Source organism: Pseudorasbora parva, chromosome 1, assembly GCF_024679245.1.
Source record: "Pseudorasbora parva isolate DD20220531a chromosome 1, ASM2467924v1, whole genome shotgun sequence".
Lineage (NCBI taxonomy): Eukaryota > Metazoa > Chordata > Actinopteri > Cypriniformes > Gobionidae > Pseudorasbora > Pseudorasbora parva.
This window is the reverse complement of record NC_090172.1, coordinates 57,330,830-57,357,903: the sequence shown is the minus strand read 5'-3', so window position 1 is coordinate 57,357,903 and position 27,074 is coordinate 57,330,830. Positions and strand designations below refer to the sequence as shown.

Genomic DNA, 27,074 nt, shown 5'->3' with positions numbered 1-27,074 from the left:
TGTGTTTGTTTGGGCTGATTTCAAATATCAATGGGGTTTCTTAGAAATCACTCACTGCACCTTTAAGATGACTTACAGAGTCTTTGCTAATCTCTTGCAAATCCACAAAAGCAAGTACAGATACAAATACAGCATCCGAGCAGCAGCCCCAAACCCAACACAATGTATCCCAGAGTGGTGGTCCAGAACGCAAACAAGTAGAGAGTCTTATTGCAGTAGGGATCTCCAGCCAGGGTTTGGTTGTAGTTAGGAGGGTAAATAGAGTAAATCCACACACTACCTGTTAAAAAAAATAAACATGTATTACAGAAATAGAATTTTAATTATCATTTATCATAATCATTTTAATTATCACCCGTGGTTTCTCTTGAAGCCAATACGGAATTAATTTAAACTGCAATTCATCGACTGGTCACTAGGGACAGGCTCCAGAAGGGAGCATAATCTCATTGAGCTCATGTTAAAGGGATAGTTCACTTTAAAATTAAATGCTAATATGTTTTAGCTTACCTCATGGGCATCCGAGATGTAGGAGTATTTGTTTCCCCAGTAGTTTCAATTTTGATCATTTTAGGTCAAACCGTTCTTGTCTGTGCCTCACATAATGCAGGTCTATGGTCACCACCTCAAAGAGCATACACAGAGAAGTCCAAATTAAACAATCCCCCATCGTAAGTACACACTGATGGCCTAAGACACGAAACGAGCGGTTTGTGTGAGAAAACCAACAGTATTTATATCGTTTTTACCTGTTCGTTTTTACCTGTTTTGGTTTTACTGTTGGTTTTCTCACACAAACCGCTCGTTTGGGGTCTTAGGCCTTCAGTGTGTACCTACGATGGGGGATTGTTTAATTTGGACTTCTCTGTGTATGCTCTTTGAGGTGGTGACCATAGACCTGCATTATGTGAGGCACAGACAAGAACGGTTTGACCTAAAATGATCAAAATTGAAACTACTGGGGAACACAAATACTCCTACATCTCGGATGCCCATGAGGTAAGCTAAAACATATCAACATTTAATTTCAAAGTGAACTATCCCTTTAACATGCCCAAGCAGCAAAAAACATGTTTACAGCCTGGTACAAATTGTGGTTTTGTTCTATAAGGCTAATTTTGCCCTTCATGACAACTGTGAGGGGTGTGAATTTTTTTATAACTCATTTGTTTACATTATAACATCTGCATAATTAAGGAGTTGGGTCGGAAAATGTGTGACGTCATTATTTTGTTGCTGGCGATCAGACAGGTGTTGTAGAAGAATCAACCCTTTCACATCAAAGAACACAGACGGCCCCACCGCCCTAGATTATTGTTGTTTCTAATTAATTACTTGTTAAATCCTGATCATACCATGGGCGTCGGAAGCAACAAAAAAAAGGGGGTGTTCTCAGATTATTATTTTTTGCTAGAGTAACATTAGATGCCATTAACATTACATACAAATATACAGAAGTTTACTAAACGATTGATTGGGCCAGACAAAACTACGGAAATCTCTGAGTTAATCACTGTGGCTATAGTGTAGGGGTAAGACGCATGTCATCAAGTTTTGATGCAAATCGATCAGAGGTTCAAATAGAGGTTCGAATATTTGAGAAGAATTCCCAATTATATAGATTTAAACTGTGTTAGTAGTTACGTTATTAAAAAAAGAGTCTAAAATGCGTTTCTGCTGAGTGAGGTGACGTGACAGTGACGAAAGCACTTCCTGAGGAATTATTAAAATAATGAATCATTAGTTTATATCTTATCCACTGCCCATTATTTTAATTCCATATCAAACACAGTATGTTATGTCGGTCTATTTTAATTTATTTTATTTCATTTCATTTTTTTAAATACAATATAATTTTAGTCCACAAGCCCCCCTTCCCGTGCTTCTGCCTATGGGTGATGTCACGGACACTACATCTATATTTTTTACAGTCTATGGGCCTGATATGCTCACGGCGAAGTTCTTTTCAAGTCAAAAGAAGTTGGAGATAACTTTGCAGCGATATACTGTTAACGAATATCCATGCTGATGAGAGCGACACTTAGATGAATATGTAAATATGTGCTGTACGTTTTCTCCTCAATAACAAAAAACAACAAAAATGACAAAAGAGCAAAACTGTACAAAAAAAATCCCTTCTGAAATTCAAATTTGCGTTGTAGTTAGCCTACATTGTAATAAGACATTGTCTTAGCTATTTCACAGAACAAAAGTTCATATTCACACCCAGATTTCAGGCAGACCCACACAAACAAACTAAAATATATATATATATATATAGACAGCATTTTCCATTCACAGCTTAGAATTCTAATAAAAATATGCTGTTTGTCTGGCAAGTGTCGGATTAACTGAACAATGAAGCTGTCAGAGACCTATGAACACATTAAATGACGTCTTCCTCCCACATATGCCACCCAATCTTACCACTGATCAGCCAGCAAAGCAAGAAGGTAGTAACCAGAGCGTTCCATACGGTGCAGGTGAGGCTGAGCAAATTATGGCCTGCCTCCTCCTCTGTCTCACGGGCGCAGGGCAGACAAGACAGCAAGGCCAGAAGTACACCAAACACTCCACACACCAGCACATACACTGGGATGTAGCGCTGCTGGGGACAGTCTTGGAGATAAACTGCTCCTGTGATGGTATAGGCAACACAAGAGCACCTTAAATAACTGAAGGTTCAGCAAAGGAATAAATACAGCACTTACATTCACTGCAACACACCTATTGCAATCTGAGCAATGGGAAGAGCCATGAGTAGAAGTTTTGAAATCACTGAAATACAAATCAGTCCAAAATTTAGTATGTTATGTTCATTAAGTGCAGAAGTAAAAACTGTTTTGGGAGAAAAATGCTCATACCAAGGACAGCTGTACTAGTCGGTGGAGGAGATTTCACATAATTCCACATTTGCTTTGGATCCATGGTTCCTACACTGTAAAAAAATATTTAGAAAAAAAGTTAACTGGTTGCCTTAACATTTTGAGTTCATTGAAATTAAAATTTTGAGTTAATACAATGAACATTTTTTGAGATCCGACAACCTTTATTAAAATATTAAAATATTTTGTAAGCATATTGGGTAATTGTGTGTTTTATTTCTGATGCCGCAGTGAAACATGCCAAATAGTGCTATTTTCATGATTTATCAAATTTTTTATGTGGTTCAGATACAAAAATATTTTGAGTTTCTATTTATAAAACAAATTCCCTTCATTGTATCAACTCATATTTTTTATTTCAATAAACTCAAAATTTTAAGGCAACCAGGTTACTTACTTTTTCAAGTTAAACCAACAAAAAACAACAATAATTGTATACAGTGTATGCAAAGCATGCAACATCACAACTAAATAATTTGATGATGTCATTTTTTGCTTTACATTTTTCAAAGGCTACGTTTAAATGACCTCTATGTTAATGTTAAACATATTTTATTTAACCTCAGATTTTACATGCATTCGTTTACACAAAACTTCAATTTTTTTATGTCATGTCAAACTAGTAGGCTATATAAAAATTACATTTGCTTATAAGGACAATATGGAATGAATGGGATTAAAGAAGAAACAATCTTAACTCTTTCCCCGCCACCATAAAAAAAAAAAAAAAAAAGTATTTTGTCAGTCAGTGGCAGCATTTTTGGTCCTTTTCACAAAAATGTAATGCCCCCAGCATATTTTGTTGTATAAATATCTGAACATGCAACATCAAAATGATGAGTAAACTCTCGGCTTTTAAACAAAAAACTTTTACTGCGTCTTGCTCGCGTGTTTTGATCAGGAGATTCAGTACTCATTCAGAAGATGCGTAATAGCGCAGTGGAAACACGGATAATTCAGTTTTGGGCCTGGAAGCGTTTTCTCACAAATAATGGAAAATTCTGTGTTTGGCGGGGAACAGTTAATGAAACTTGACACTTGAACAGTTGCTATATCAACATCCTAAAAAAGAGAATGGGCTTAGATAATGTATATTTGTCATGTGTACAGATACTTTTCGTACACGAGAAGCTTATTCAAACCCAGACACGCAAGTGGTTGCGACGGTAATGAACAACAATACCTCGGCCCTATCCCAAATGCCGCACTAAACAATCAATCAATCAACTTTATTTATATAGAGCTTTTACAATGACGATTGTTTCAAAGCAGCTTCACAGTGTTAAACCAGACAATATTGCAATCAAGGTCAAGGGACATCCAATGTTCTTGTGGACTTGATGGACACGTGTACGCAGTAGCCATTGTAAGTCCACAAGGCCATAAGTGCATATGAAGTGTGCCATATGGGACAGGACCATTAACGCACTGACTTATGTGGACTAGCTTTTATTTAAAGCAATATGTTTATAATAGGCTATTAGGTTTGAACTTGATTCAGTTGATTTTAATAAATATTAATAAATACAATAGTCTATAATGGCTAAAGTTACTTAAGCATGTATCTGAGCTAGTTTTAGCAGGATTCAGTATGTGATTTGACTGTTCATAAATTAAGTCTAATTCAAATGGATCGCATATTCAGACTTCCACTCCACATTTAGACAAGCACTTCCCCTCGGGGAATCCCTGCCGCCATTTTGAAGTGCGTTCCACTTCGTGAAGTGGACAGAAAGATGTGCCATACATCGTACACAGACTGTGTTCAGAAGGCCTAAAGAGTGACCTAGAAAAGGCGAGAGCCATAGCGGAGATGTCCAGACCATCAGATGTGAAGGCGCTAGAGATTTTTAGGTGAACTTCGTGTCCAAATTTTGAGCACACTTGTCAGACAGCTGCGATACATTAAGACGACTGACACACAGGGATGTGGTTTGGGAGTGGACTGATGTACAGGAAGAAGCATTTAATAAATTGAAACAAATGATTGCATCTCCACCTGTTTTGAAATACTACAATCCAGAAGAAGACCTGGCTGTTCAGTGCAGACTCGGAGACAGGACTGGGCGCAGCACTTCTACAGCAGGCAGTTGCTTTTTCGCAACAGAACACTTACACCCACGGAAAAGGGGTATGTGCAAATAGTAAAAGAATGCTGCATATCGCGTTTAATTTACCCCACCACAAACAACTCATAATTATAAAAATATTTTTTAAATATTTAAAACAACCCAAACACACCTATATACATATAGAATGCTGCATTAAAGGACAACTCCGGTGAGAAATGAACCTAGGGGTAATTAACAGATGGTTACCCAGAAGATCGTTCTTTGCGATGTGTTTTCATGAAAATCGAATGTAAAGAGTTTTATCTCTAAAACAGATTAGCTTATAACACTAGTCTATGGGACACAGAGTAAGTGAAATTAAATCGCTAGTTAATACCACTAACAAGGCTCAAAATAGCCTCACACTAACACGGTCGCATAATGAGGGTCCCTACATGCAAACCGAAGCACTGAGAACTTTGTAAGTGTAGAAACAGTTTAATAAGAAGATACTTTATAAACACAGCGCATTATGCGTTTACAGACAGCAGCATCTTGGAAAACAGTCTCGACTCGTCGAGCTACGAGTGCTGTTCTAAGTGATGAACTGTGACTTGGAATCTCATATGGTCCGTTGTTTCCGGAAGAAAACACTGAACGCAAAAGATAATAAATAAATAAAAATGTCTATGTTATTACATTTCACAAACTTAATTCCTAACGACCAACTCACTTAGAACAGCGCTCGTGGATCGATTCGTCGAGACTGTTTTCCAAAATGGCGCCTGTCCGTGAACGCGTAATGCACTGTCTTTATAAAGTATCTTCTTATTAAACTGTTTGTACACTTACAAAGTTCTCAATGCTTCGGTTTGCATGTAGGGACCCTCATTATGCTACCGTGTTAGTGTGAGGCTATTTTGAGCCTTGTTAGTGGTATTAACTAGCGATTTAATTTCACTTACTCTGTGCCCCAGAGACTAGTGTTATAAGCTAATCTGTTTTTAGAGATAAAACTCTTTACATTCGATTTTCATGAAAACGCATCCCAGAGAACGATCTAGTCTGTAACCATCTGTTAATTACCCCTTGGTTCATTTCTCACCGGAGTTGTCCTTTAAACAATTTCGTAATCAACTCCATAGTGGATTCCAAGTGATCAAGGGCTTAGGACGTTCCAGTTCAGTCCATTGCAAATCTTACGCCAGTAGTGGGCACTCATGCAACGTAAGCAATGACGCACATCCGAGTGAATGAGACGCAGGGAAGTTAGTGAGGGAAGGGCATGAGCAAAACGAACTGGAACGCAGCACTGGTTTAGACTGGTTTATTAAATGCATTCACTGTGCATTTAATAAAGGTCATGGTACTGGAATGAAGAGTTTGGAGGAGTTCAAAAATGACCATCACATCAAAAACAAACGTTTCATTTTTAAATGCTAAACTTGCATGTTCAATTATCTTCTAAAGACAGTTTACATAAAGTGTAAAAATATTGGTTTGAGTTAGTGTTGAGTTGAAATATTGAAAAATGACAGTATAAAGATATTTTATTCTACTACGTTAACAAATACGATTGTGAGTCTAAATAATACACTGACAGGCATTTCTCTTACACAAAGGCTAAGTGTTACTTTGTATAAAAACGCTTACCTGGAGTTCTGGTTCTGGAAAGTCTTTACCTGACACCGGGATTAGAAAGCCTGAAATGATTCATCATGGGGTTTGTGCTCTGTTTTGAGGGTTTCTCCATCGTGTCTGTTTTTTTTTTTTTTTTTTACACACGCAATTGTAACATTACAAGTCAAACCGGTTCTAAAATGTCAAGCATTGCATGCATTATGTAATGTTTACAGTAAGTAAGCTGCAATCACTGTCCTTCAGAAGAAAATCTCTCCATAAGTAACATTTATTTGGTCATCACAGTGAAAAAAAAACAAGTTTCTTCTAAGTTTGTGTCATGAAACAAGAGGTGAGTTTTTATTACAATCAGTAAAGAGCATAAGCAGTTCAATGGACAGTCGCACTTAACTGACGGGTCTTTCTCTTTGCAGGAGGGAGGATGAGCCCGCAGCAGTCTGATCGATCATTGGTTTGAGGAGGATGAAGAAGGTAGGTAAACACAGGTGAGTGGTTGGGTAAATCTACTTTCATGTACTCTCACTCTCAAAGTGACGAGACTGGACAATGAGGGAGTTTGAGCTGTGTGCCTATGAATGGTGTTTAATGACGGAGTGACAGGTGTGGCAGGTTAGTATTCTGGCCATTGTGTAAAATCAACGTCGCCATTACTGTCTTTACAATGTGCACAATCGCTGAGCTTTAGGAAGCCTCTCAACCGGAGCTGAAGTTCAGTTATGGTAATGGCCGTTTAGCTTCAGAAACGCTTTAAGCGGTGGACCAATCAGAGCAGAGTAGACTCGAGGAAAGGAGAGATGTAGAGACATTTATCGGACAAGTTGTTTGAGAATAATGTGAACATGTAAACCTGCTGTAGGAGGCTCTAAAACTAAATTAGGAAACTTTAAAAAAAGCATACTGGGGGAACTATACAAATGCTTCAATTTTCCATGGTTTTCAGGTTTTGTTTTTTTGATAGGCCTTGGTAGTGTTGCAATACGTTATATATGATCAGAAGGAGTGACTTTTTTTAGTACCACCTCGGCTAATGTTTTAAAATGTTACTGCAGTGTGGCAAAAATGAAAGGGTAACCATTTCAGGAAATCCTAAGCCTTAGTTCACAAAAGGGGGAAGAAAAACAAGATAAACAACAGTTTATGTGAGAGCCATAGCTGAGATGCCCAAACCATTTTTCGCAACAGAGCACTTACACCCACGGAAAAGGGGTATGTGCAAATAGTAAAAGAATGCCTGGCAATCCTGTTTGCAATGGAAAAATTCCACCAATGGCAGGAACGTAGAAGTCCATTCTGATCACAAGCCCCTAGAAACTAGAAATCACAAAAAAAAAAAAAAAAAACACTTCTTGATGTGCCTAAAGGCCAAAGTAAACTTTTTACACATACCTAAGAGTCAGCGTACAATTTCATTAGAGTACATGTGTACTGAACGCGCACTGCCTTTTCATTTTTTTTTTTTGGAACAGTGCATACTTTGTAGGCCAATGCAGTTTACATATGTGCATTTCATTTTTTTGCAGTATTTACATTTGTAACTCGTGACGAGAGATTGCTCTAAACTGCGCATGCATTGAATGCCTGTGTACACATAAAAAAAGCGAAGTATACTCTGGCTCACGGCTACGTTGAATTCAAATCTGATTTTTGTGCATATCCAATTGAAATCCGATCAGATGTAACAGAGACATGTTTTGAAATGAAACTGGTGCAGACAACAGAAATGAATAAAACCATTTTGTACATGAGACAACATCTGTATTACAAACTTCTCCTTGTTGATTGTTGTTGTTTTTGGCGTATACCTACCAATGCAACTTCATGCCATAGAAACCAATCCAGATATTTTGGAAAATGAAAGAGCAGCATGGACACAAATCAGAACAGTTAAATACGTGGACAGTCAATCATTTTAGATCAGATTCCAATCGGATACACACATACTCAGATTTGGACTGACAGTTTGAACATGGCCTATGATATTGCATGCTTTTAATACAGTATTGTTCAAAATAATAGCAGTACAATGTGACTAACCAGAATAATCAAGGTTTTTAGTATATTTTTTATTGCTACGTGGCAAACAAGTTACCAGTAGGTTCAGTAGATTGTCAGAAAACAAACAAGACCCAGCATTCATGATATGCACGCTCTTAAGGCTGTGCAATTGGGCAATTAGTTGAAAGGGGTGTGTTCAAAAAAATAGCAGTGTCTACCTTTGACTGTACAAACTCAAAACTATTTTGTACAAAAAAAAATTTTCTTCTGGGATTTAGCAATCCTGTGAATCACTAAACTAATATTTAGTTGTATGACCACAGTTTTTTAAAACTGCTTGACATCTGTGTGGCATGGAGTCAACCAACTTGTGGCACCTCTCAGCTGTTATTCCACTCCATGATTCTTTAACAACATTCCACAATTCATTCACATTTCTTGGTTTCGCTTCAGAAACAGCATTTTTGATATCACCCCACAAGTTCTCAATTGGATTAAGGTCTGGAGATTGGGCTGGCCACTCCATAACATTAATTTTGTTGGTTTGGAACCAAGACTTTGCCCGTTTACTAGTGTGTTTTGGGTCATTGTCTTGTTGAAACAACCGTTTCAAGGGCATGTCCTCTTCAGCATAGGGCAACATGACCTCTTCAAGTATTTTAACATATGCAAACTGATCCATGATCCCTGGTATGCGATAAATAGGCCCAACACCATAGTAGGAGAAACATGCCCATATCATAATGCTTGCACCTCCATGCTTCACTGTCTTCACTGTGTACTGTGGCTTGAATTCAGAGTTTGGGGGTCGTCTCACAAACTGCCTGTGGCCCTTGGACCCAAAAAGAACAATTTTACTCTCATCAGTCCACTAAATGTTCCTCCATTTCTCTTTAGGCCAGTTGATGTGTTCTTTGGCAAATTGTAACCTCTTCTGCACATGCCTTTTTTTTAACAGAGGGACTTTGCGGGGGATTCTTGAAAATAGATTAGCTTCACACAGACGTCTTCTAACTGTCACAGTACTTACAGGTAACTCCAGACTGTCTTTGATCATCCTGGAGGTGATCATTGGCTGAGCCTTTGCCATTCTGGTTATTCTTCTATCCATTTTGATGGCTGTCTTCCGTTTTCTTCCACGTCTCTCTGGTTTTGCTCTCCATTTTAAGGCATTGGAGATCATTTTAGCTGAACAGCCTATCATTTTTTGCACCTCTTTATAGGTTTTCCCCTCTCTAATCAACTTTTTAATCAAAGTACGCTGTTCTTCTGAACAATGTCTTGAACGACCCATTTTCCTCAGCTTTCAAATGCATGTTCAACAAGTGTTGGCTTCATCCTTAAATAGGGGCCACCTGATTCACACCTGCTTCTTCACAAAATTGATGACCTCAGTGATTGAATGCCACACTGCTATTTTTTTGAACACACCCCTTTCAACTAATTGCCCAATTGCACAGCCTTAAGAGCGTGCATATCATGAATGCTGGGTCTCATTTGTTTTCTGAGAATCTACTGAACCTACTGGTAACTTGTTTGTGTAACAGGTACCGTGGCAACGGCACCGTGGTGAACAGATTGACTCCTGTAACACAGGACAGAAACGAGGAGACAGTGTGTCAAGTTCGAGCTCTCTGTAGTAATTTATTAAAGATTTTTCTTCAGTAAACACATCTCTATTATTTAGAGTTATTTTATGTTTCACATATTACATATTCAGTGCCTTTTTTTCACATTACAATGAATTCCAGTGTCCATGTCAATACAAAATCCATAATAAAATACGCCTCTGAGTACCAAATGTATGCTCACTTACTCTTCATGCTTGTATTTTACACTATTTATCAAAACAAAATGTAAAGACAATGGTAATATTCACCAGCTATGTTTAGGATGCTTAATAACTTCTATTTCCAGTATTTTATCAGTATCACGTTAATACAGTCCTGCAAATCATGCTGACAACTACTAAAGTGCTCCAAATGTAACTTCAAACCTTAAACCCTGTTTAAAAATGGTTTAAACAGTAACCATTTTTGTCTAAACTCATTGTGAAAACACATTTTCAACGTATAGTTAGAAACTAACATACAGTGAACTAACAAATACTCATTGACATTGTAAGAGCATAAAATTCCTTTGTGTGCTTTTATTTACATTGAAAAGTGTGTGTGTGTGTCGACCCACTCCATGTGCGCGTTGCCAGTAGGCCGTTAATCTGCCGGACTTTGCCCTCTCGTTTCAAACTAGTTACCAACAAAATCAGAAACAGACTCTAACGAAAATTACTTCACTAAAGCAGTTCAATCATATATCAAACACATTTTAGCATGGCTAAATTATAGTTCTGATGGGTTTTTGTACATTTACCAACCTGTAACACAGGAGAGAAACGAGGAGACAGTAGCTGTGTCCCAATTCAAGGGCTGCGTCCTCTGAAGGCTGTGTCCTTCGAAGTGCGCGGCCGACGCGGCCTTCAAAGGACGCACCGAGACTTGTTTACAGTGGAAGGTATAGCGGATTGCGTCACCGCGGCGCGACGAAGGCTGTCCCAATTCAAAGGTCCTTCGAAGGCTCCTTCAAAATAACGCCTGCAAATGCGTCCTTCTTTTCCCGTGAAACGAAGGATACTCGGATGGATGCTTCGCAGCCTTGCCAACCCCAGAATTCATTGCGCGCCGCGACGTCAGATATTTTTTTTAAAGAAAGCCAGATTACACATAAACGTAACGTAAGCATTGGGATTCAATTTACTCCAGTAGCCTTATCTAATGATAAATAAATAAAAAATGCAATAAATATTCAAATGTCGACTAATATGTAACCAACATGCGAGTTTATATAGTTTATACTCTTTATTATGTACATAAATGGACGGAAGTGAACATCTTTAGTTGTTTTGTTGTTAGGCAGTTCAGTTTGTTACTGCTACTCTTCAACGGCAGCTGTCACAGTTGCTAAACATTACAAATGCTGCAACAAAATATATTTACTCTGTATTTGAGTTTAAACTTCATCTCAGCGGCAAATATTGTAGTTCAATGAAAAACTGACTTTATATACATGGATATAAGATTTTGATATTGTTTAAAAAATATGAACATTATAGAATCCAAAAATAAAATACACTAAAATAGTCTCAAGATCCGGGATAGGAACCATTGGTCCTGGAGGGCCGCTGTCCTGCAGAGTTCAGCTCATAGAACAGTTATGCATGTTAAAATATGTTATGGTTTGATTTTGAGGATGTAAGTTCATTTAATTTATTCATCACTCTTTCTGAAAACATCTAAGCGACATGGCAGCAGTCGACTGAGTCAGCACTGCAAACCTGTTGGACAGGTGGAAATATGCACTGATCCCAGATGATGTCCCGCTGACAGAGGCTATACCAGGGTCTCTATTGTGCAGCCCATCCAGGGTCTCCACCCTGCTCAATAAAAGTCTACATAAAACCCTTTCTTCCATTATTTTTTATGTACAGTTCATTTAACATTTTATTTAGTTTTTCCCATCTTAAACGTAACTTATCTTGTAAATACTTGTAAACAAGTACTGTAAATATTTTTTTTAGAACAATTTGTTTCATTTACAAATTAATTGACATGACAAAAATTTAGCCAACAGAATAATTTATTTCATTTAAAATTTACTGGTTTCATTAAAAAAAAAAATTGCATTACAAAAATAAACATTGCAGAGAAATAACTTTTTATTTACAAATAAAAAATGAAGTCCCTCTGAAATGGGCCTAGCGACGCCCATGGTCCTCAGGGGTGAAGGCCATGAGGACAGGGGGGTTAGAATGCCTGTCCCAACACCTCATCCATGAGGACAGGAGGGTTAGAATGCCTGTCCCAACACCTCATCCATGAGGACAAACCATGGCCAAGTTTTTCACTCCCTCACCTGTCCCAGGACACTTGCAATCCTAATGCAGAGAAAATAAACATTCCTGTTAAAAACAACAAACACAACAGCAATATATGTCAGCAAAGATGTGTCTATTAACTTGCATACATGTATTTTTTTTTAGTTGTCCCAATTTTTTTTGTATACCTGCAAGGCAGGGGTGGAATTTTATATATATGATGCAGCTATACATTTTGTATACATGTATTATACATGTATACAAAATACTCCAGAAATCATATTTCTAGATACTCAAATTTGGTTAAAACATTTGTAGACACAGCTTTTATGATAGACTATTGTTATCAACTGGATAAGGGGGGCTATAAGTAAGGGATAATGTACACCCAGCCTGTTGTTATCGCAGAATAAACCCCGACAGAGTGATCAGTGATCACTGTCAATCCACACTGGCCGAGTTTTTCGGCCGGGTAAATAAATACTAATTTGCTGCCCTTATTTTAATAAAGCTGTCTGCTAACTGCTCCATAAAACAAAACAAAATATTAACGTTACATCAGATCACCTAAGGATAAAGCCTCAGTGGTAACGCAGGCTTCAAGTTCACGTTAAGAAATAAAGACCCCAGGTTTTTAACACGTTTGGTTGGTTATTTGAGTAAATTAAAACACAATACTTACATTTATATTTGTATTCCTCTGCCGTGGGATGGGCTAGGCTACGAAGAATCCGTTCAATCCTTCACGTTCCGGGGAGATAGGGTTGCCAGGTCTCTGCAACAAAACTAACCCAAAACTCCCAATGCAATTTTCTCCATTGAACGGCCAAATTCTCCCCTGAATATGTGCGTTTGGGGATGGTGGAGCGACGAAATCGTACTTACAGGGTTAAAAATCAACCCGTGGAAATATTTTTTTACCCGCAACAACAACATAAAAGTAGCCCAATTCGGCGTGAAAACCGCGGACTTGGCAACACTGACGGCAGGCCGCATTAGAAGGCTCCTTCGAATTGGGACAGCCTCGTCGCTCTGCGGTGACGCAATCGGCCTTCAAATGCGGCCTTAGGAGGATGCAGCCCCTGAATTGGGACACAGCCAGTGTGTCAGGTTCGAGCTCTCTGTAGTAATGAGAAAACCCACAACTCACGCAGCTAAACCCGTCACTCGATTTCGCCCCTGCTGGCTCGGAGCAAACACTACACACTTAACTTCTTAAAGAAGGCAAATCATATTAAAATAAAATCCTGTTTGATACTTTTTTTTCCAAAAAGAAATACAATAACTTGTGTAAAAAAAAAACAATAATTCTGAATATTCTTATAACACAAATATGACACTTTTGTGATCGTCACACACTTCCCATCAAAAAAAAAATGGGTCCCACCATTTTCTGCTAAATTTTTCTTAACTAAAATTCTCTTTTCTCTTCCTAACAGGCAACCGGAACTGGTACTATGTATGGTGGTGATGTTACGGTGTAAGGCATGTATGTGAATGGCGGGTAAAAGGTAGAATAGGGGTTAAGCGGATATGTTGATGTTGGACGTGGGATAAGTGAGTACGTGGGTTGGGTAAATAATAATAATAATAGATTTTATTTATAATGCACTTTTCATTCCGAAGAATCTCAAAGTGCAACAAGGGGGGGGGGGGGGGGATAACAACAAAAAAATGAATAACAAGTAAAAATATAGAATACTACAAACAATCAACCAACACAGAAAACAGAACAGAAACAGAGCTGATGGTGAACAGAAACAGAGCTGATGGTGGACAGAAAACAGCTGATGGTGGAAGTCTCTGTTAGCTCCGCAGCACACTGTGGTCCACTCCATGTTTCAGATTTCTCCCAGCGGCAGTGTCCCGATGACATCGCCGAGGCACGACAGCTGAAGACCAGATGATGGGTCTTCTTCATGATGATTCAAACGATGGGGATCGCTGCAGCACCATGCAAGAGGCAGAACATTCCTCCGGGCACTTCTGTGGACACACCGGGGCCGGCGCAGATGTCGCTCCACGGTCGCAATGCAGGACGGAACAGGGGCGCAGCCGAGAAGCAGAACATCCCAACATCATGCCGGACGCCGCCGACGAGAGCCCGGATGACGCTAGCCGGTGCAAACTTCAGCCACCATGCAGCTTAAGCCCAAGGGAGACCACCAGTGAGCACCCGTGGCGAGAAACATCAAATGTCCTCCAAACCAGAAACCAACCGCAGCAATTCAAACGTAAACATTAGAGAAGCGGTTGAAAACGGCGAAAACGACGAACAACGACCTCTCAGTGGCTGCCAGCAATCAGCAACAGTCCCAATTGTAGCTCTGACTGTTAGACTAGTCACAAACATAAGGAAATAAAATAAAATGTAAATCTAATAGTACATTAACATGATTTGTTGTGGGTGGAGAAGCGGCGAACAGACAACGCCAGCGTCCTCTCCCCCACGTTGCCTAGCAAACAAGTAGTATGGTAGTATGAGGTACAGGGTAAGCGGGTGGTTGGAAGTGTGTATTTGCCATATTAACTGTAGCTTGTGTTGTCAGTGTGGGCCGACCAAGGTTCTCATACGTAAAAATCTATTTAGGTCGTCGGCCCCGACTTGATCTCCTGACCTCTGTCTGGTTGTCTGGCACCATATTGGCTGGAGACTGCTCCTCCTGGATGGGCTCTAGGGCCTCGTCATATCCATCTTGTTCCTCAGGTCCCGCAACAACAGACTGGTCTTTACCCTCTCCAGAGCTTTCTATCGCTGTGTCTTTTTTAGGCATCAGGTCTGGTTCAGGTAAGTATTGCATTCTAACTCTCTCTTTTTCCTGGCCAGGAAATGGAGTTGGGCGACCCAGAGTTATGGCAGGGCGTTGTTGTGGGGCTACAGTGGGTATCTCCTGTATCCTTTCTGCTGGTACCCTCAGCCAATAACGATGGCCACCTGAGTCATTGTCAGAATCTGAGTCTGAACCTGATTCTTCCTCAAGATCTGTACATCTTGGGACGTTGGTACGTCGAGTCTGGTGTTTACTTTTCTGTGTCCTCTTTTCAGGAGCGTCATCGCTTGGAGGAGCTTCAACTGGAAGGTCATTCGCTAACAACAGCAGATTGCGGTGTAGTGTTCTTGTCTTCCTATTGTCTCCAAACTCAGGGTACACTACATACACTGGGTTATCCGCGAACTGTTCTTTGACAACATAGATGGACTTCTCCCAGTATGACCGTAATTTTCCCGGTCCACCGCGCTCACTGAGGTTTCTGACCAAGACCCTATCGCCAGGCTGTAATACCACTCCTCTTGCTTTCTTGTCGTATAGCACTTTGCCTTTGGCACTGGCCTGTTTGCTATTCTCATTGGCAATTCGATAAGCTTCAGACATCTGCTTTGCCCACTTCTTTGCATATCCCTTTGGCGAGTCAGGCTCTGTCTCTCCAACCAATCCAAACAATAAATCAATGGGAAGGCGAGGATGGCGGCCATAAAGAAGAAAGAAGGGTGAGAAGCCTGTCGACTCGTGCCGAGTACAGTTGTATGCATGTACAACTTGTGGGATTTGATCTTTCCATCGTTCCTTTTCACTCTCTGGCAATGTTCTTAACAGCTGGAGTATCGTCCGATTAAACCGTTCCGCAGGGTTTCCCTGGGGATGATATGGAGATGTTCTTGAATGACGAATTCCTGACAGCTGTTGAAGTGTACGAAAGAGCTCATTTTCAAATTCGCGGCCTTGGTCGTGGTGTAACTTTGATGGATATCCGAAGCGGAGGACGAAATCATTAAAGATGCGCTCAGCTGCCGTTTTCCCACTCTTATTCTTTGTTGGATAAGCTTGAGCAAATCTTGTAAAATGATCAACGACTACAAGAATATATTCATAGCCACCACGGCTGGTCTCTAGATGTAAATAGTCAATACACACCAACTCTAGTGGCGAGCTTGATGTGATGCTACCCATTGGGGCGCGAACATGAGTAACCGGTTTCTTCGATTTTATGCATGGACATTTCTTGGTGATATGTTCCTCGATCTCTCTAGCCATAAAAGGCCAATAGAATCTCTCTCTGGCAAGGTTAAGGACCCTTTCTGTGCCAACATGGGCCATTTCATTATGGAGTTTCTTCAGGACAAGGCCTTTGTACTTGGCAGGGAGCACCAACTGCTTTCTCTCATTAGCACGCCTGTACAGGAGACCATTCTCCAAGAATAGCTTTCCCCATTCATGGAATAGTCTTCTGGTGGCTCCGCTAGCAACCTTCCGTACCTCATCAGTTAAAGGTGTACCAGTCTCTTTTAACTTGATCATTTCACTGATGGCTTCATCTGCACGTTGTGCTTCCACAAGCTCGTCATGCCTAATTGCATTTAAGTGATCAAAGGAGGGAGACGAGTCAGCTTGGGAGGAGATGTTGAGAGCCGCCACCCAGGCTACATCTTTCTGTTTGGCTACTTTACTTCCATCCCATATCGCGCGAACCACGTCTTCGGCACACTCTTTGGTACAGGACTCAGCATAAGCCTCAATGTCTAAAGGGAGACGCGACAGCGTGTCAGCGTCTACGTTAGACTTCCCTGGTCTGTATTTTATATCAAATCTGAAATCGGAGAGTTCCCCAACCCACCGATGGCCTACAGCATTTAGCTTTGCTGTGGTCATAACGTAGGTCAGAGGATTGTTGTCTGTGTATATCGTGAAGTGAGGTGCATAAAATAAGTAATCTCTAAACTTTTCACACACGGCCCACTTCAGGGCGAGGAACTCTAGTTTCCCACTATGCAGATGGTAGTTTCGCTCAGCTGCTGTTAAGGTCCAAGACCCGTACCCAATAACTCTCAACTTGCCATCCTGGTGTTGATAAAGAATCGCGCCCAGCCCCTGGTCTGAAGCATCGGTGTGTAATACGAAAGGTGAGTCGAAGTTAGGGTATGCTAACACGGGGGGGCTAACAAGGAGAGACACGAGTTGGTCAAGGGCTTCCTGATGTTCTGAGGCCCACTCCACAGGTGTTCTAGATGGTAGTTGTGGACCTTTGCTTCTACCACGCGTTACAGCTGCTTGTTCTGGCTTGACTTGTAATAGCTCATAAATGGGCTTTGCTATCCTTGAAAAGTCCTGAATGTAGGAACGGTAATAGCCCAGGAACCCGGTGAGCTTTCTCACTTCTCCAACAGTCTGTGGGGTCCTGCTGGCTAACGACCGCACTGCATCCAGGTCTTTGGGATCGATCCTTACTCCCTGAGCTGACACAAGACGACCCACATATCTTACTTCCTGTCGAAATAGCTCACATTTCTCAGGTCTTAGTTTCACTCCATGTTGCTGGAGAGCTTGAAGTACTTTTCGGACCCCTTCCACATGCTCGTCAAAGGTTTTTGCGTAGCAAAGTACGTCGTCAAGATACGGGAGACAGTAATCATCTCTCAAGGGACCCAACATCTCCTCCATACTCCGTTGGAAGGCCGCAGGGGCATTAGAGAGGCCAAAAGGGATACGGATCCATTCATACAGCCCCCAGGGAGTAATGAAAGCAGTGAGGTGCTGGGAGTCTTTGGCGATAAAATCCTGGTGATAGGCCTTTCCTTGGTCAAGGATACTGAACCACGAATAGCCACCAAGTGTGTCAGTCAGATCTTGTATCCTAGGTAAAGGATGTCGATCAGGGATGGTCTTCTGATTCAAGAGACGATAATCTATACAGAGGCAGAGTGTACCATCCTTTTTTCGGACACAGACCACTGGTGCAGCGTAAGAGGACTTGGATTTGACAATCCAGCCTTTCATGAGCAGATCTTGTACATAGTCTTTCACTTCTTTGAACAGTGGTTTGGGGACCGAGGAGTAGGCTCTCTGTACTGGAATCTCGTCTTTGAGGGTGATTGACATCTGTAAACTAGGGATACATCCAATATCATGACTGTCTCGTGCAAATACAGCTGATTCTTCCCACAGCATTTTCTTGACTTTCTCTTGTTCCTTATCACTCAGATGGCTGAGGTCCACTGGAGGCTGCCACGAGGCTGAAACAGTTTGAGCAGATGGTGTGGCGGCGGCGCTGTCCACTACTACTCTGGGCCTAGAACTCTCTAGTGGATTGGTCTCGATCACCCTGGCCACAGTCTGGATGCTACCAAGGGCTGTCTTCCTTGGTATAGTGACAGCATGTTTAGTGTTATTTTTCACCGGTATAATTACATAAGGTCTCTTTGCGGTCTGTATTTCTAGTAGGCCTTCCTCAACCTCAAGCTCTGTGAGATGGGCACTGTTTTCATCAGGTTCAAACAAGAGGAGGGGGTCTGACTGATCTGTAGCGGATGAGATCTGACACTTAACCCAGGCTACTCGTCCAGCTGGAACTGCAGTGTCATAATTGCCCGTTCTTAACAGTCTCTGATACGTAGAGGGTTTGTCAGTCTGGATGAAGTTCACCAGCAGCTCAACTTTATCAGCAGGGATAGATATTGCATCAGAAAGAAGCATGGTGAGGGCTGGAACAAGTTCTGCTGGCCGATTCTGAATCACTTCCTCTAGCACATTAAATCCAAGTAGTGGCTGTGCAAGCGGGATGCTACAGATGAGGAAAGGCACCATGATAGACTGGCTAAGAACACTATTTCCCCTGAGGCTGTCTGCGATGAGGACCCAGCCATCAAAAGGGAGGATGTCTCCATTCACAGCATGTACTTCCAGCTCTTCTCTCTCATCAAATATTTCACTGAGTGGCCTAATGGGTGCGTCTGGTAGATACTTTTCTTTCCAGCTTTTATCACTCATGCTCACCTGAGCTCCAGTGTCTAGCAAAGCGTTGACTGTCAAGCCATTAAGGTCACATCGCGCAAGGGCTTTGGCTCCTATAAACTTGGCCAGCCGCCTACTTGTTTGGGTGGGTATGGAAAGAGAGGGCTGGGAATTGACTTGTTCATTATTTTCTTTTGGTCTCTGATTAACTAAACGTGTCTTCATATGGCTCTCAGAATTCCAGATGTTACACTCAGCACTGTGGGACTGAACGTGAAGCCCGGTCACTGCTCGTCCCCTGGCAGGGACCGGCTCCAGTTTTCCGGACGCTTGGACTTCTTCAGACAGCCTACTGCTCTGTGGCCATCTTCACCACAGTAAAAACAATGGGTGCAACCTGGGTGATTCTTTTCAAGGCAGTTGGCACAGCTATTTGATCTGGTTCTCTTTTGATCCACTTTGACTTGGCAGTGATGGCAAGCTTCTGGGTTTTGAATTCGCTGTGGCCGTTGAAGCAGTTCAACTTTATTCATTAACTCTTCTACTTTCTCAGTTAACTGTTGGAGTGCATCAGCCTTTGGTTGTTTATCTGTAGCATCTTTCTTTGTGCTACTGCCTTGTACTGCTGCAACTTCAAGCTCTGTGCTATGCACGCTTATTTGTTTCTGCTTTACAACTGACCCCAAACGTCTCTGTCTCTCATTCTCCGTATTTGTTATCTTCATCATTTGCTTTAGAATTGTCTCGTCAGACACACTGCTATTTGAGAGAAATGGTTTAAGTTCTCGACGTATGTCATTATGCTTATGGCTGAGGCCCTGGTATATGGCGTGAAGGAAAATGTCTTGAACCGTGTTTGCATTGTATTTAACTTCTGTGTCAGCATATTTTGAAGCAAACAGGATCTTTTGTTTGAGGCCTATTACCCGGTACAAGAACTGTTGTGGAGTCTCACCGTCATTTTGTTTTGTGCACATAAGTTCTTGGAAAAGTTCTGTGTTGCTCCGCCCTCCTAAATGCGATTGCAGAAAGCCTTTCAGCTCATCTATGGTCAGATCGTCCTTGTGCATTAGCATATCTTTAAAGTTTCCAGATTTAATGACTCTGAGAACACCTCTAAGTATTTCAGTCTCACTGAATCGCTCTTTAACACCCTCATCGATTTGTCTGCATATGCTATTGTAGCTTAAATCTGAGCTGTGATCACCGATCTGTCCACCTTGAATCTTGAACTCACGACGAAGCAGTGAAAGGTCTCGAAGGGGGACGGCTCGGTCATATTTTCCGTGGGGCTGTTGTTCAGGGGTGTAAGTGTTGTTGTATTGTTGAGTAGATTGTACTGGTGCCGGAGTGAGTGTAGGTGATGATGTGGGGTTGTTTATGTATTGTAGGACTTTGTTGCTAAGCTCAGCGTAGCTAGAGAGCATTCTCTGTAACTCTGTGTCAGTGTTCTGCGTGGTTCTGACATCAGTACGTGCGAGTGGCGGGTTGGTGTTTGGTGAAGGGGTAACTACGCTGACTGCGGTTGTGTGCGTAGTATTAGCGTTAGAACCACTGGCTGTCACGTAAGTCAGGTCATCAGTAATTGTCGCTGGCTGACCTACTGTCATATTCTCACTCGGTACTGGGGTTGACATTATATTGTGTACATTATCTGCTTTAGGTTGAGCATAACGAATCTGAATTACATTGTTCACAGTATCATTAAGCTCTAACAACACTGCCATACCTGAATCCTCAGATTCCACCAAAGTGTCACTGTTCATAAAAGCTAGAATGTACTCGAAGCAAATCTCTTCCTCGCCAACCTAAGCTCGGATGAATCCTTCCCTGGCACAGGACCAACATTTTGGGCTAGTTGGAGAAGTTCATCGGCCGTCAGCATGAGTAGACTCTTCTTGATGCTCCACACCAAGCCTTTTCTCTCACCGTCCGCCATGACTGCTTAACTCTCTTTTTCACAGTTGGTTGCGCTTTCCACCCGTAGCTTTTGGTCTGGCTCCACGTGTACTGCCCCGTCTGCGAGCTGGTTGTGACCCTATGGTTTCTCTGCTGGTCTTGACTGTGTCTTGTTGTCGTGCTGTAGCCTGCGCAACTGCTGCCGCTCCCCGTACGGGCCACCAAAAATCTGTAACAGGTACCGTGGCAACGGCACCGTGGTGAACAGATTGACTCCTGTAACACAGGAGAGAAACGAGGAGACAGTGTGTCAGGTTCGAGCTCTCTGTAGTAATTTATTAAAGATTTTTCTTCAGTAAACACATCTTTATTATTTAGAGTTATTTTATGTTTCACATATTACATATTCAGTGCCTTTTTTTCACATTACAATGAATTCCAGTGTCCATGTCAATACAAAATCCATAATAAAATACGCCTCTGAGTACCAAATGTATGCTCACTTACTCTTCATGCTTGTATTTTACACTATTTATCAAAACAAAATGTAAAGACAATGGTAATATTCACCAGCTATGTTTAGGATGCTTAATAACTTCTATTTCCAGTATTTTATCAGTATCACGTTAATACAGTCCTGCAAATCATGCTGACAACTACTAAAGTGCTCCAAATGTAACTTCAAACCTCCGTTTAAACAGTAACCATTTTTGTCTAAACTCATTGTGAAAACACATTTTCAACGTATAGTTAGAAACTAACATACAGTGAACTAACAAATACTCATTGACATTGTAAGAGCATAAAATTCCTTTGTGTGCTTTTATTTACATTGAAAAGTGTGTGTGAGTCGACCCACTCCATGTGCGCGTTGCCAGTAGGCCGTTAATCTGCCGGACTTTGCCCTCTCGTTTCAAACTAGTTACCAACAAAATCAGAAACAGACTCTAACGAAAATTACTTCACTAAAGCAGTTCAATCATATATCAAACACATTTTAGCATGGCTAAATTATAGTTCTGATGGGTTTTTGTACATTTACCAACCTGTAACACAGGAGAGAAACGAGGAGACAGTGTGTCAGGTTCGAGCTCTCTGTAGTAATGAGAAAACCCACAACTCACGCAGCTAAACCCGTCACTCGATTTCGCCCCTGCTGGCTCGGAGCAAACACTACACACTTAACTTCTTAAAGGGGGGGTGAAATGCTGTTTCATGCATACTGAGCTTTTTACACTGTTAAAGACTTGGATTCCCATCCTAAACATAGACAAAGTTTCAAAAACTAATGTTGGACATTTGATGGAGTATTTCTGTGTCAAAAATACTCCTTCCGGTTTCTCACAAGTTTCGGCGAGTTTTTTTCGAGTATGGGTCTATTTGACGTTAATAAGAGCGGAAGGTCCTTGTATGGGCCGTACGGGCTCTTCTCCCGGTAGGGTGCGCGCGCGAGCGCGCGTGACTAGAGCACGCTGTAAACAGTCTCTCAGCTGCAGATCCAGTCGTCCGTGAACGGCGCCGCGCTCCACTTTATTCCTATGGGTGACGTCGAGCGACTTCAACTCTTCAGCACAGCATTCCGGGAAGGCAGCGCTGCATTTGAACCGATTTGAACGCAGAAATGACGGGAAGCTTGACAACATCGTTTCAGTTGCGTCTCAAAATGGATTTACACGCCACTGCTGTCACAGGACTTTACCAAATCATACCAAAGAAGTGTGTTTCTGACGGAGCGGTCCCAGCGATAAAGCTTCGACGGTGAGTTAACTTAAACTGCTTCAAATGTCTCTGCTGTTGGCTACCGTCGCATGAGTAAACATCAGTAAACGACACGATCGCGTGCTTCGTCATTCAAATGCGCTAACGGTTACTCCATTGTTGTTCTCTGTATAACGTTACAGTATTCTGACGTGCAAAACCGTTTTGCTTGCTACTTCTAAGGTCTAGTCGCATACAATAGTCCATAAACCGAATCATGTCCTCATACTCTGCGAGTAAACACACAGAAATGTGGAGAGGCCATTAAATACAGTAACTTACATAACACAGAGACGGACGTCCTGCTGTTGCCGTTTCTCCTGTTCAATTTATTTCTCCCTCAGATTTGATTCTGGATCATTATCTGTATTAGCTGAGATAGATGGGTTTCTCCACGCTTGAGGACGTCATCGCTTTGCGCTCTTGTCATTCTTTAGCTCCGCCCACACGATACGCCTCCAGGCGCTCGGTTTTTTCCGGAAAGACTCGGTACAGCCTATATTTCTTTTATAAATATGATAAAACTAAAGACTTTTCGGAGATATGAAGGATGCAATACTACTCTATAGGTACTCAAGATTGACATGAGATTGACTGAAACTGAGTGTTTCACCCCCCCTTTAAAGAAGGCAAATCATATTAAAATAAAATCCTGTTTGATACTTTTTTTCCAAAAAGAAATACAATAACTTGTGTAAAAAAAAACAATAATTCTGAATATTCTTATAACACAAATATGACACTTTTGTGATCGTCACATTTGCCACGTAGCAATAAAAAAATATACGAAAAACCTTGATTATTCTGGTTAGTCACATTGTACTGCTATTATTTTGAACAATACTGTACTTCAGTGTCCCAGGTCACCTAATGCACCAAAGAAAAGACTCATGCGTAAATCTTGTTAGTCGTTAGGCTAGTATTTTCTTAATTAGCATTTCCCAATAACAGAACTAACTCTAAACATGCTTTACACAGCAAAGTCCAAAGTAACATTGAGTCCAAAACCCACTGGGATGTTGTTAAAAAAATCTTTTTATGTCATTTTCTTATACATCTTATCACAGAAAAAAGAAAATGTACAGGTTTGGAACGACATGATGGTGAGCAAATGATCAATTAAAAGGTTTGGGTTATCTATCTATAAGGGCTATGTCAATGCCTTTTTTTGTTTTCCCTGTTCTGTGCGCCAGTGCATTCTGGCCCTTATTTAGCCTCGCCAGTGGGTTACTCACCTATCAGTATTACTTGTTTGATGTGATTTTCACCTCTCAAGTATTATAACTGGGTGGCTTTATTGTAATTTTTAAACCAAAAATGTGGTCAGATGGCCACATTTGCTCTCCTTTTTAATATACAAAATTTAGCAAAGTTAATCTGCTTGTATCCCTTTCTGTGTGTAGCGAAGAAGGCTGTACACAAAGTTGAGTTTATTACCCAAACCATCAAGAACCCTGTCATTAAGATCCATTGAAGGAGCAGTAAGCAATTTCTGTTTTTGCTAACATGCATATGTTGCTAATCTACGAATAGAAATACAGATACAAATACAGCATCCGAGCAGCCCCACAACTAACACAATGTATCCCAGAATGGTGGTCCAGAACGAAAACAAGTAGAGAGTCTTATTGCAATAGGGATCTCCAGCCAGGGTTTGGTTGTAGTTAGGATGGTAAATAGAGTAAATCCACACACTACCTGTTAAAAAAAAGGGGGAAAGAGAATTTTCAGAAAAAGATTTTAGGATTATGATTTTATGACATTGGCTATTTGATGAATTAAACATCATGGATCCTCTTACTTTCTTGTTTAATCTTTTTTTTTTTTTAAGATTATCATTTGATAAAGTTGTCAATTTGGCATCATCGTTGCTTCCCTGTTTAATACTGTGGAGATGCTTTGTAAAAGCGCAATAAAGGCGACCATACAACTTTACTTGACTATTTTTACAATAATGACTTTAAAAACAATCATTTACATTTAACCTTTACTTTAATTAAATTCTCAAAAGGGCTAGAATTCAGAAACTCTAGTTGCACACGTAAAGTGCAATAGACTGATGGCTACTTCCAGCAGGATAATGCACCATGTCACAAAGCTCAAATCATTTCAAATTGGTTTTCTGAACATGACAATGAGTTGACTGTACTAAAATGGCCCTACAGTCACCAGATCTCAACTCAATAGAGCATCTTTGGGATGTGGTGGAACGGGAGCTTCGTGCCCTGGATGTGCATCCCACAAATCTCCATCAACTGCAAGATGCTCTCCTATCAATATGGGCCAACATTTCTAAAGAAGGCTTTCAGCACCTTGTTGAACCAATGTCATGTAGAGTTAAAGCAGTTCTGAAGGCGAAAGGGGGTCAAACACATTATTAGTATGGTGTTCCCTAATAATCCTTTAGGTGAGTGTATGAACACATTAAATGACGTCTTCCTCCCACATATGCCATCCAATCTTACCACTGATCAGCCAGCAAAACAAGAAGGTAGTAACCAGAGCGTTCCATACGGTGCAGGTGAGGCTGAGCAAATTACGGCCTGCCTCCTCCTCTGTCTCACGGGCGCAGGGCAGACAAGACAGCAAGGCCAGAAGTACACCAAACACTCCACACACCAGCACATACACTGGGATGTAGCGCTGCTGGGGACAGTCTTGGAGATAAACTGCTCCTGTGATGGTATAAATACAGCACTTACATTCACTGCAACACACCTATTGCAATCTGAGCAATGGGAAGAGCCATGAGTAGAAGTTTTGAAATCACTGAAATACAAATCAGTCCAAAATTTGCTTGAGTATAAGTTATGTTCATTAAGTGCATATGTAATAATTATTTAGGGAGGAAAACTCTCATACCAATGCATGTTATATTATTTCCTATTAAGGAATCCATGGTTCCTATGCAAATCATAAAAAATAATAAAATACAGCTTTTCACAAACCCAGATAAATGCACGACTTGATTCAAAAATAATTGATTGTGCATTGCTCAAAAGGTCATGGTACTGGAATGCAGAGTCTGGAAGAGTTCAAATATCACATTTGTTTTTAAACACTAAACTTTATAAATGAGAGTCTAAATTAGCTGTCTAAGAAAGCAGTTAATAAATCATTCTGAACTAATGACAGCAATTGTTCAATTGTGTTTTCTTAATTTACATTAAGTGTAAACATAATGATTTGAGTTAGTGTTGAGTTGAATGAAATATAGAAATATTGATCAATTGAATTCTGCTACACTAACAAATACGATTGTGAGTCTCTAAATAATACACTGAAAGTCATTTCTCTTACACAAACCCAAATGTTACTTTGACTAAAAACGCCTACCTGGAGTCTTTACCGAACACACTCTGGGTCCGGGATTAGAAAGCCTGAAAAGATTATCATGGGTTTTGTTCTCTCTGTTTTATAAGGTTTTAACATACTTGTCTTATAATGGTAACATTTCAAGATAAACCAGTTCTATGCTGTATGGAAAAAAATACACAAGCATGGCATGCATTATGCTAGAATGTATTCAATAAGACAAAATCATCATCCCTCACAAGAAAAGCTCTCCTTTCTGAAGAGACTTACTTTGCGTAAGTTTGGCAGTAAATTAAAAATGTTTCCATGGTTTTCACCTTGCACTTTGATTGGTATTGTCATGGAACAGAAGTATGCAAACAGGTAATCGTCTGAACAGTATTTAATGATCAACACTCAGAGAGCATGTGAGTTTCTGGTTAGCAGATCGTAATGGTGACATTGGTTTGAGAATGACAGTCTCTGTACTGCAGGTTTCAGCGAGAGGTGACTGGAGGAAGATGACATGACAGTTTGATGTGTTCAGGGTAGAACAAACAAGACCAGACGAAGGTGAACTGGAGAGTGTGAGCTTTAGGCCTAGTCCACACGGACACGGGTATTTTTATAACTGGAGCTTTTCCTCCTGCGTTTAAAAAAAAAAAAAAAACGTCCACACATGCTTGGTTTCAAAAAAATCTCTGTCTACATGAAAACGCAAAAACCCGCTATCAAACGCTGTCAAGAGCATGCCACACCAGCAGGCAGCGATATCACCCTAATCGTAAAGGCATGCTGGCCAATCAGAAGCCTAGAATTTCATTCTGACGCCTCTGTTACGCAATGTAATAATTTACCTGAGCATGTATCTGTGCACATGATACAAGCAGCCCTGTTAGCACAGTTACTATCAGCAATATGTGGGCTACGTCCGCCATTGCACAGAATCGTC

General features: G+C 40.8%; 1 protein-coding gene across 2 annotated transcripts; it reads right to left on the bottom strand.

Moving 5' to 3' along the window:
• Window positions 1–25,592, bottom strand: LOC137086482 (transmembrane protein 272-like). Of its 2 annotated transcripts, XM_067452006.1 has the most exons (5): window positions 6,590–6,684; window positions 2,865–2,933; window positions 2,728–2,778; window positions 2,428–2,637; window positions 1–280 (listed from the first exon to the last, which is right to left on the bottom strand). In XM_067452006.1, the coding sequence occupies exons 2-5, from the start codon at window positions 2,926–2,928 to the stop codon at window positions 87–89; spliced, it is 519 nt and encodes a 172-aa protein (XP_067308107.1). In that variant the 5' UTR covers window positions 2,929–2,933; window positions 6,590–6,684; the 3' UTR covers window positions 1–86. The 2 variants fall into 2 exon arrangements, with proteins under 2 accessions (XP_067308107.1, XP_067308108.1); XM_067452007.1 differs by lacking the exons at window positions 2,428–2,637; window positions 2,728–2,778; window positions 2,865–2,933; window positions 6,590–6,684 and adding exons at window positions 25,294–25,503; window positions 25,547–25,592.
• Window positions 25,593–27,074: the final 1,482 nt, after the last annotated feature.

What these genes read in the sequence shown, in the direction of transcription:
- LOC137086482 (XM_067452006.1), bottom strand. Translation starts at nt 2,928, where the DNA reads ATGGATCCAAAGCAAATGTGGAATTATGTGAAATCTCCTCCACCGACT. An exon ending in CATTGCTCAGATTGCAATAG is followed by an intron (nt 2,638 to 2,727) that starts GTGTGTTGCAGT and finishes ATACCATCACAG; the next exon opens with GAGCAGTTTATCTCCAAGAC. An exon ending in GCTTTGCTGGCTGATCAGTG is followed by an intron (nt 281 to 2,427) that starts GTAAGATTGGGT and finishes TTTTTTTAACAG; the next exon opens with GTAGTGTGTGGATTTACTCT.